The 9,631-nt window shown below is 41.2% G+C and overlaps 1 protein-coding gene across 1 annotated transcript; it reads right to left on the bottom strand.

The window, feature by feature from the left end:
- Window positions 1–389: 389 nt before the first annotated feature.
- Window positions 390–3,463, bottom strand: LOC140192566 (nuclear receptor subfamily 0 group B member 1-like). Its single transcript, XM_072250134.1, has 2 exons — window positions 2,879–3,463; window positions 390–812 (listed from the first exon to the last, which is right to left on the bottom strand). Exons 1-2 carry the CDS (start codon window positions 3,444–3,446, stop codon window positions 565–567), a joined length of 816 nt encoding a protein of 271 aa, XP_072106235.1. The 5' UTR covers window positions 3,447–3,463; the 3' UTR covers window positions 390–564.
- Window positions 3,464–9,631: the final 6,168 nt, after the last annotated feature.

Genomic DNA, 9,631 nt, shown 5'->3' on the forward strand with positions numbered 1-9,631 from the left:
AGTTATTAAACCTATACAGAGCCCTGTAAAAAGTTGAGTTTGAATCAAGAAGTCATAAATGAGGATGCATACTTAGAAGGTAAAATGTTTAATTCAGATAACGTGCCCACTGAAGTATGAAGATATAGCTTACTGTTTCCATCATTTTGTGAAGGTAAGTTGTATCAATTGAAACAGGTGAATCTGATCAACATTTGTTCTGCCTTTTCAGTAATTGAAAGAGAACTTTATCAATTGCTATAGTGATTTTTTATAAATAATGTTTGACTCTGACGATAGTTCCTTTCCCATATTTGTTTGTACAGTAGTTTATTTGTTTATCTGTATACAGACTCTTGGACACAAGGAAATGTGATGAAAGCAATTTAATAGACAAAAATTAATCCACAGTTTTATTTTAATAAACTAAACAAAAGCATAAATAAGCATTTGTCAATAATATATCACTATGTACACACAATGTTAGCTACTGTACATATTGCACAATAGTTGCTGCATACACAACTATAACAAGTTACAAAAAATATGAAGAAGATTCAAGTGTAAAGGATTGCATTTTGCAACTTAATTCAGCTTTGCACAGAGCATTTCCATGAGCAGCTCATTCATATTCACTTTACCCAGGACTGGTCTGAAAAATAGTTCTGTGACAGAAGTAGTGCTGACCGTTCTGAGAGTGGAGAGAGTCAAGAGCATTTGAGCAAACCTCATCTGATCCCCATTGTGCATCATGCCAATGAATTCGTTCAACGTGTGCTGGGCTTCTTGCTGTAAGGCCAGTATATAATGAGGTGTTTTTAAACTAGAAACATCTGTAATAGAGAGGAATTGAGCTCAAATTAATTAAGACATTTGACGCACATTCAAAGATACTCTGTTTTATGTTCCATAGACTACTGAAAAATGAAACTACAAACAAGAGAAAATCTGCAGATGCTGGAAATCCAAACAACACACACAAAATGCTGGAGGTATTCAGCAGGCAGCATCTATGGAAAAGAGTACAGTCAAAATTTCAGGCCGCTACCCCTCAGCGGGACTTTCAAAAATGCAACTAGCTCGTTTTTCTTCCTTTATCTCTTTTATGTTTAATAACCTGACAAAGGTTTGGAAATTCATCATACAAGCAGTCATAAACACAGATCATGTCTGATCACATCTGAAAATTTGGCATAAAGGTCAAACTTGTTCACCGATTTTGTCATGCATTGAGATCCCAATCTCGACAAGACACATCAGAATCGGTAACAGGTGAGAAACTTAAAAATTCAGGCATCTTTTATATTGCCTCTCGACTAGAATGTGGCATTGAATTGTCTACCTTTTCAATGTGAGAATAATGCATATATTAGTATGTAAAAAATATACAGCAAGAAAGGGAAAACGTCTTCTTGATTATTAGAACATCTTTACATTAATCCTAAATGCACCTTTCTTTAGTCCAAATATCACTCCCCTTGCTTTGGATATGACAGTTTGAAATTTGCTATTTTTGTGAAATTTCCACTCTTTGATACTTCTGGGAAACTGGATTTAATTCCAACCTTAGATACCGGTCGTGGGGATTTTGCACATTCATTGTTAGACTCTTTCTGCTGAGTGATCTAGTTTTTTCTCCTCTCTCCCACAGCTCAAAGATGGCTACTATTAATTAGCATTTAATAAATGAGTTAAGGGATGTTGAGAAACATGAAAAAAAGAGTAAGGTAGTGGGTTTACAGAGCGGTAAGGAGAGCAGGAATGGATCCAATGGGATTGCTCTTCTGGAAGCTGGCTTGAGCCCAATGGCCTCCAACTATGTTGTTAAAAGCAAGTAATTCAGCATAACTTCATTTGAAACTAGTGGACACCACGTTTCTTTAATAGCTTTCGTAGTTCTATTCTCTAATGTATTTAAATCAGTCTTATATTCTAATAAAAGGAAGTAGACTTTTTTCTACTTTTCTGAACACCACCAAGGGTTGAGTACTTTGCCTACGTCTTGGTGGCATAACTGAACCTGGAAGTCAACATGCAGTTTAATGTGAGAATTACATGGTTTCAGACAAATTCCTCTGGCTTTGGCTTTTACAGCTACGTGCCAAAATTTTATTAGCCACCTTGATTCACAGAATCTTTTATATTGCAACAGAGAGTGAGAGAGAGAGAGGGAGAGAAAGAGAGAGAGAGAGGGAGAGAGAGAGAGAGAGAGAGACTGACTATTCAGTCTATTGTGCTAATACAGGTGCTAATTCTTCATCTGGTATTTGCCAGGTTCTTGCTCTATGTTTGTATCCTTCTATAATTTTGCCTGAGTTTAAACCCCATTTTCAGCAATGAGGATTTTAAGCCCTTTTCTTCACCCAAGCTCTTCCAATAGTCTCACTCAGAATGATGTACATTTGAAGCCTGATAAGATTTTCTTCTCCATGCCTTCATGCGGAAGAATGGAGTAATAAGTATATCTTGCTTCAGAAGTACATCTTTCTGAATGACTCCCAGTGTTACAAGAACATGAGGCTTGACAGTGTGCTGAGATTAGTTATGTGTAGACAGAGCTTATATACAAAAGCACAGTAAAAATGCTATAAATCATTCAGCACAAAATTATTAAATTGATTTAAAAAAATAAATTTTCTCGGATCAGAGTTTAATCAGAAAAGATTAACATGATGATTGTATGCAGCCCTGAACATATAGATCTGCAAACTAAAGCACAAAAGGAACAATAATGAGTCCACATATTATTAAACTCAGTGCAATTCTTCCCAAAGAGAAGCAATTTTCTGAGAACATTGAAAATCAGCATGAGGAAACATTAAGGGTTCCTCTGCTTTGTAATTATTATTTTTCTTTGAAAAATCCAAATTGTGAAACTTCTTGAATTGTTTTCTCTCACCTGGATTGAAAAGAATGATGCCTTTGAGATATGCATACTCTTTGGTGCTGATATCCATGCTCCAGAACTTCACAAGAAATAACTTAACTCTTTGAACTTCTGCTAGAGTTGGGATGTTCAGGTCCGCCTCCTGATCCAGACCATCCATTGCTTTCTGATTTAGAAGAATCCTTCTCAGCAAGCTGGGTGCCACAGCTTCAACCACCTCAAAGTCTACTCGTTCCTGAGCTAAGCCTAAGACAAAGAGGGGAGCCCAGCAATTCTGCACCAGCAGGACCTGATCTTCCTCAGGCAGCTGGCAAAAGGATGGCAAGTTTTTAATGAAAGTCAGTGTTTTGAGCAGTACCTCTGAGGCCAGTCTGCAAGTGACTTCTGGTGTTTTTAGAACAACTTTTTTTCTGAACTCGCAGGAGCACCCAGGGGCTGAAGGGTGGAGATGATGCTGACAGTGACAGCAGCTTGATTCCTTTGGATAATCTTTGTTGAGAATACTGTAAAGAATGCTGCTGTGCGAGCCCTGTCCACAAAAACATTTATCAAAACTCACTGATTGGGATACACAAGCCATTTTAACTGCCTGCAATCCTTCTCTGCCTTATCTGGTTTCACAGTCACTGAACCCTGCTTTTATAGGCTTAACATAACCCCTGCTGTAAGAGTACCTTGAACTTCAGTTGCCCTCAACTACCATTTAAAGGCAAGCCAGGCGTGGCTGATTCATTCAAATTGCTTTTTTTTATGTTGATTGGTTACCTGATTTCTCTGAATGGAAGGAATGGTGAGAGTTTTATCTCTACAGCATTAATAGCAGATATAATGTTACTCACCACATATAACCGCAATGAAGGAGACATCCGTACCTTGGTACTGATGACCTCCTCCTCCTGCCACCTAAAATGATGTAATGTTTTACAATCATGGGAGTTGCACTAATTTCAAGCTGTCCTTGAAACTAATCAGGCTGAAAAAATCAGTGAAGCATGATTCCATTTTCTTTGGAACTACTTCAGTTAACTTTGTGTGAATATTTGAATGTTAAGATTTAAACTACAGCGTGTGGCTGAAATCATAGCAGCCACCAGATGAAGCTATGTTCAGTTGCATTGGAAGTTTCCCGAGTGGAAAGTATTTCATCTTCAACATCCCTAATAGGGGGAAGGAGGGAGTAGAAATGGGTGGGGTTTGTGCTGCGGGAAGGTCAAGAACTTTCCCAGAGTGGAAAACTTAAGGCTCAAAGCTTTCCTTCATGCACCTTGTGAAATTGTTTATGAAGTGACGGTGGAAATGAGTCAACTGCTTGGAGAACAAGCTTATCAGGATTTAAAACAGCAGTACATAGCCCTCGTGGCTCAGTTATCAGAGCTAAATTTTAACTGATCTACACAATTTGGACATTATCTTATTCAACTCAGAGTTAGCTACTCTATAAGAATATAGGACCATAAGAAATAGGAGCAGAATTAGGCTATTCAGCCCATCGAGCCTGCTCCACCATTCCATCATGGCTGATCCCAGATCCCACTCAACCCCATACACCTGCCTTCTCACCGTTTCCTTTAGTGCCCTGACTGATCACGAAATTATCAACTTCTGCCTTAAATACACTCACGGACTTAGCCTCCATCGCAGTCTGTGGCGGAGCATTCCACAGATTCACTACTCCTTGTCTAAAAAAATTGCCTTCATACCTCTGTTCTAAAAAGTCTCCTCTCAATTTCAAGGCTGCGCCCTCCAATTCTGGATACCCCCATCATAGGAAACATCCTCTCCACATCCACCCTATCTAGTCCTTTCAGCATTCGGTAGGTTTCAATGAGATCCCCCTGCATTCTTCTAAATTCCAGTGAGTACTCTTGGCCAATATCCTCATAGTTCAGATTAAGCAGACAAATTTAGGCAAGGTTCCTGTCCCCTAACTCCATCCAGTGCAACCCAATAGGATCTGCTCACAGTTAATATTAGGTGAAATCAAATCAACGTGAGTTAGATCCTGTGATTCACTGTATGATTCACATCAGCATGTTCTTGGCTGTCCACTCCGAGTGAAGAAAAAGAAAGTTTGAAAGAACATTATAGAAAAAAAAAGAGAGAGAGAATATTACAGCAACACACATCAAAGTTGCTGGTGAACGCAGCAGGCCAGGCAACATCTCTAGGAAGAGGTACAGTTGACGTTTCAGGCCGAGACCCTTCGTCAGGACTAACTGAAGGAAGAATTAGTAAGAGATTTGAAAGTGGGAGAGGGAGGGGGAGATCCAAAATGATAGGAGAAGACAGGAGGGGGAGGGATGGAGCCAAGAGCTGGACAGGTGATTGGCAAAAGGGATATGAGAGGATCATGGGACAGGAAGCCCAGGGAGAAGGAAAAGGGGGAAGGGGGGGGAAACCCAGAGAATGGGCAAGGGGTATAGTTAGAGGGACAGAGGGAGAAAAAGGAGAGTGAGAGAAAGAATGTATGTATAAAAATAAATAACGGATGGGGTACAAGGGGGAGGTGGGGCATTAGCGGAAGTTAGAGAAGTCGATGTTCATGCCATCAGGTTGGAGGCTACCCAGACGGAATATAAGGTGTTGTTCCTCCAACCTGAATGTGGCTTCATCTTTAGGTGAAATCAGAGGAGTTCGTGAATAGACATGTCAGAATGGGAATGGGATGTGGAATTAAAATGTGTGGCCACTGGGAGATCCTGCTTTCTCTGGCGGACAGAGCGTAGGTGTTCAGCAGAGCAGTCTCCCAGTCTGCGTCGGGTCTCGCCAATATATAGAAGGCCACATCGGGAGTACTGGACGCAGTGTATCACCCCAGTCGACTCACAGGTGAAGTGCCGCCTCACCTGGAAGGACTGTCTGGGGCCCTGAATGGTGGTAAGGGAGGAAGTGTAAGGGCATATGTAGCACTTGTTCCGCTTGCAAGGATAAGCGCCAGGAGGGAGATCAGTGGGGAGAGATGGGGGGGACGAATGGACAAGGGAGTCGCGTAGGGAGCGATCCCTGCGGAAAGCGGAGGGGGAGGGAAAGATGTGCTTAGTGGTGGGATCCCGTTGGAGGTGGCGGTAGTTACAGAGAATAATATGTTGGACCCGGAGGCTGGTGGGGTGGTAGGTGAGGACCAGGGGAACCCTATTCCTATTGGGGTGGCGGCAGGATGGAGTGAGAGCAGATGTGCGTGAAATGGGGGAGATGCGTTTGAGAGCAGAATTGATAGTGGAGGAAGGAAAGCCCCTTTCTTTAAAAAAAGAGGACATCTCCCTCGTCCTGGAATGAAAAGCCTCATCCTGAGAGCAGATGCGGCGGAGACGGAGGAATTGCGAGAAGGGGATGGCATTTTTGCAAGAGACAGGGTGAGAAGAGGAATAGTCCAGATAGCTGTGAGAGTCAGTAGGCTTATAGTAGACATCAGTGGATAAGCTGTCTCCAGAGACAGAGACAGAAAGATCTAGAAAGGGGTGGGAGGTGTTGGAAATGGACCAGGTAAACTTGAGGGCAGGGTGAAAGTTGGAGGCAAAGTTAATAAAGTCAACGAGCTCAGCATGTGTGCAGGAAGCAGCGCCAATGCAGTCATCGATGTAGCGAAGGAAAAGTGGGGGACAGATACCAGAATAGGCATGGAACATAGATTGTTCCACAAAGCCAACAAAAAGGCAGGCATAGCAAGGAACCATACGAGTGCCCATAGCTACACCTTTAGTTTGGAGGAAGTGGAAGGAGCTAAAGGAGAAATTATTAAGAGTAAGGACTAATTCCACTAGACGGAGCAGAGTGATGGTAGAGGGGAACTGATTAGGCCTGGAATCCAAAAAGAAGCGGAAAGCTTTGAGACCTTCCTGATGGGGGATGGAAGTATATAGGGACTGGACATCCATGGTGAAAATAAAGCGGTGGGGGCCAGAGAACTTAAAATCATCGAAAAGTTTAAGAGCGTGAGAAGTGTCACGAACATAGGTAGGAAGGGATTGAACAAGGGGGGATAAAACTGTGTCGAGGTATGGTGAAAATAAAGCGGTAGGGGCCAAATATTACAGATTGGTAACAGAGGACAAATTAAAGTTAGCTGCTGTCCAGAATACCTGTCTGAGATTTTTCATATGGGAAGCTTCAGGCCTCAGCAGAGATCTGTCACATCATTGTTGGAGATGGTTACCACAGTCAGCTGCTCAGTAGAACTTGTCAAAGACAAAGCAGTGGCTATTAAAGGTAAGGCCAAACATTTTCCTGCAGACCCCACAAATTAGTATTTATTGCCATCATTGCTGGCCTCTGCCTTTGCGAATAAGAAAATACCCATCCCAGTATCCACTTTACCCTAAGGCTGAATTTGCTCCCAGCCTTTAAAATGGGTCAAGCCTTGAGCAGCTCCTCCACAATGGCTCAAAATGGGTGCATTTCAAAAACCAGTTGTCATAAACTCTGGCTCAAATCACTCCATTGAATGATCCACCTTCCAAGCACACTGCTTTCCCATACCAACTATAAAAATGCAGGCGCTTCATGTCTGTTATTTATGAGAGCATATCATGATGGCCAAAACCATCCAATGTATACAGCAAGTTTGGGATCATAATCAGGCACCGATTTCACCAGCATCATATTTCTTAATATTTAGATTAATTGGACATAGCAACACAGTGTCTCTTCACACATTTCAATTATGCAAGACAAGTTTTTCTCTGTACCTCATTACAAGTGACAATAAAAAAACAATTTACCGATTTACGCCTCTACAAAGTAAAGTCCTAAATTGCCCAACCCTTCCCTATAGCCAAATCCCACAAATCCTGGCAATGTCCCTGTAAATCTTTTCTGCACTCTTTCCATCTTACTGGCTTCTTTCCTCTAGCAGGATGACCAAATTTTAGCCCCGGAGCTATGACATTGGTAGAAGTAGTAACAGGAAGAGACCAGTACTGTACCTTGATTCTGCTCCTATATTCAATAGGATCATGGCCACTATGATATTTCTGGGTCTATTTTCTGTCTTTTCCCCATATTTCACAGCTCCCTTTTAAGTTAAAATTTCCTGTGTCAAATAGATCCAAATACTTACCACCTTCTGACAGAACTACTTCTTAATCTCAGTTTTAGGAAGGGAATTGAAATTACTGAGCATTGAAACCTGAAGGGAAATAATGGCAGCAATGCATTGTTTCTCTTCCAAAGGACAGAGTATCCAGGAATATCTGCCAATTGAGTCTACCTACAAGTATGACAGTATCTCATCAGTTTCCACCAGGATCTGAGAAGAATTTTTCCTTTTCACCAAGTAAGTGTCCATAAATTGAAAAAGCTGGTCAAATGCAAGATGGCTATTTTGGCGCAGTTTATTCCTATGGGTAGTAAATGGCACATTATGGGTAGAGAATGTAACTCCATTCTTCAAGAAAGGATGAAGTCAAGGCAGGGAGTTATAGACAAGTTAACCTGACTGCAGTGGTTGGTAAGATGTTGGAATCGCTTATTAAGGGTGAGGTTTTGGTGTACTGGTAGACACACAATAAAATCAGCTGATGTCAGCGTGGTTTCTTTAAGGGGAGATTTTGCCTGACAAATCTGTTGAAATTCTTTGAGGAAATAACAGGCAGAATAGACAAAAGTGACTCAGTGGAAGTTGTTTACTTGGATTTTCAGAAGGCACATGAGGCTGGTAAACAAAATAAGAGTCCATGGTATTACAGGAAAGATATTAGCATAGGTAGAAGTTTAGCTGACCGGCAGAAGACAAAGACTAGGAATAAAGGGGGCCTTTTCTGGTTAGCTGCAGTTGACTAGCAGGGTTCTGTAGGGGGTTGTTGTTGGGACTGCAGCTTGTCAATGATTTGGATGATGGAATTGATGGTTTTGTGGCCAAGTTTGTAGACAATATGAAGATACAGTAAGTGAAAAAGCAAGTATTGTTGAGAAAGCAAGAAGTGTGCAGAAGGTCATAGACAGATTAGCCGAATGAGTATAATGGTAGATGAAATATAGTGTGCAGAAGTATAGTGTATAGTGTCATGCAGTTTGATAGAGGAAATAAAGGCATAGACTATTTTCTAAGTTGAGTGCAAATTCAGAATTCAGAGGTGCAAAAGGACTTGAGTGTCCTTGTGCAGGATTCTCTGAAGGTTAACTTGCAGGTTGAGTCAGTGATAAGGAAGACAAATACAATTTTAGTATTCATTTTGAGAGGACAAGGATGTAAAAGCAGGGAAGTAAAGCTGAGGCTTTATAAGGCAAGGCCTAGGTAGAGCTGAGGCTTTATAAGGCAAGGCCTAGATAGAGCTGAGGCTTTATAAGGCAAGGCCTAGATAGAGTGGATGTGGAGATGTTTCCTATAGTGGGAGAGTCTGGGACCAGAAGCCACAGTCTCAGAATACAAGGACTTTCCATTAGAACAAAGATAAAGAGAAACTTCTTTAACTAGAGAGTAGTGAATATGTGGAATTTATTGCCACAGACAAGTCATTGGGTATATTTAAACCGGAGATCGATAGGTTTTTGATTAGTAAGGATGTCAAATTTTACGAGGAGAAGCAGGAGTATGGAGTTAGGAGGGATAATAAATCAGCCATGATGGAATGACAGAGTAGACTTGATGGGCTGAATGGCCTAATTCTGCTCCAATGCCTTATAGGCTTTCTATTCATTGCAGCAAACAAAGAAATTTAAATCAAATTATCCTAAAACATACATGGCATTAGACTAAAAAGACAGGTTACTAAACGTACAGTAATTGGAGTGAAATTTGCTCAGTTTTTCCTAATCTGTTTGTAAAGA

This window comes from Mobula birostris, chromosome 2 (assembly GCF_030028105.1).
Source record: "Mobula birostris isolate sMobBir1 chromosome 2, sMobBir1.hap1, whole genome shotgun sequence".
In the NCBI taxonomy this organism is placed as follows: domain Eukaryota; kingdom Metazoa; phylum Chordata; class Chondrichthyes; order Myliobatiformes; family Myliobatidae; genus Mobula; species Mobula birostris.

Coding starts and splice junctions, on each gene's coding strand:
- LOC140192566 (XM_072250134.1), bottom strand. CDS start 3,446: ATGGCTTGTGTATCCCAATCAGTGAGTTTTGATAAATGTTTTTGTGGA. Junction 813..2,878: donor CATCATTCTTTTCAATCCAG/GTGAGAGAAAAC, acceptor TCTCTATTACAG/ATGTTTCTAGTTTAAAAACA.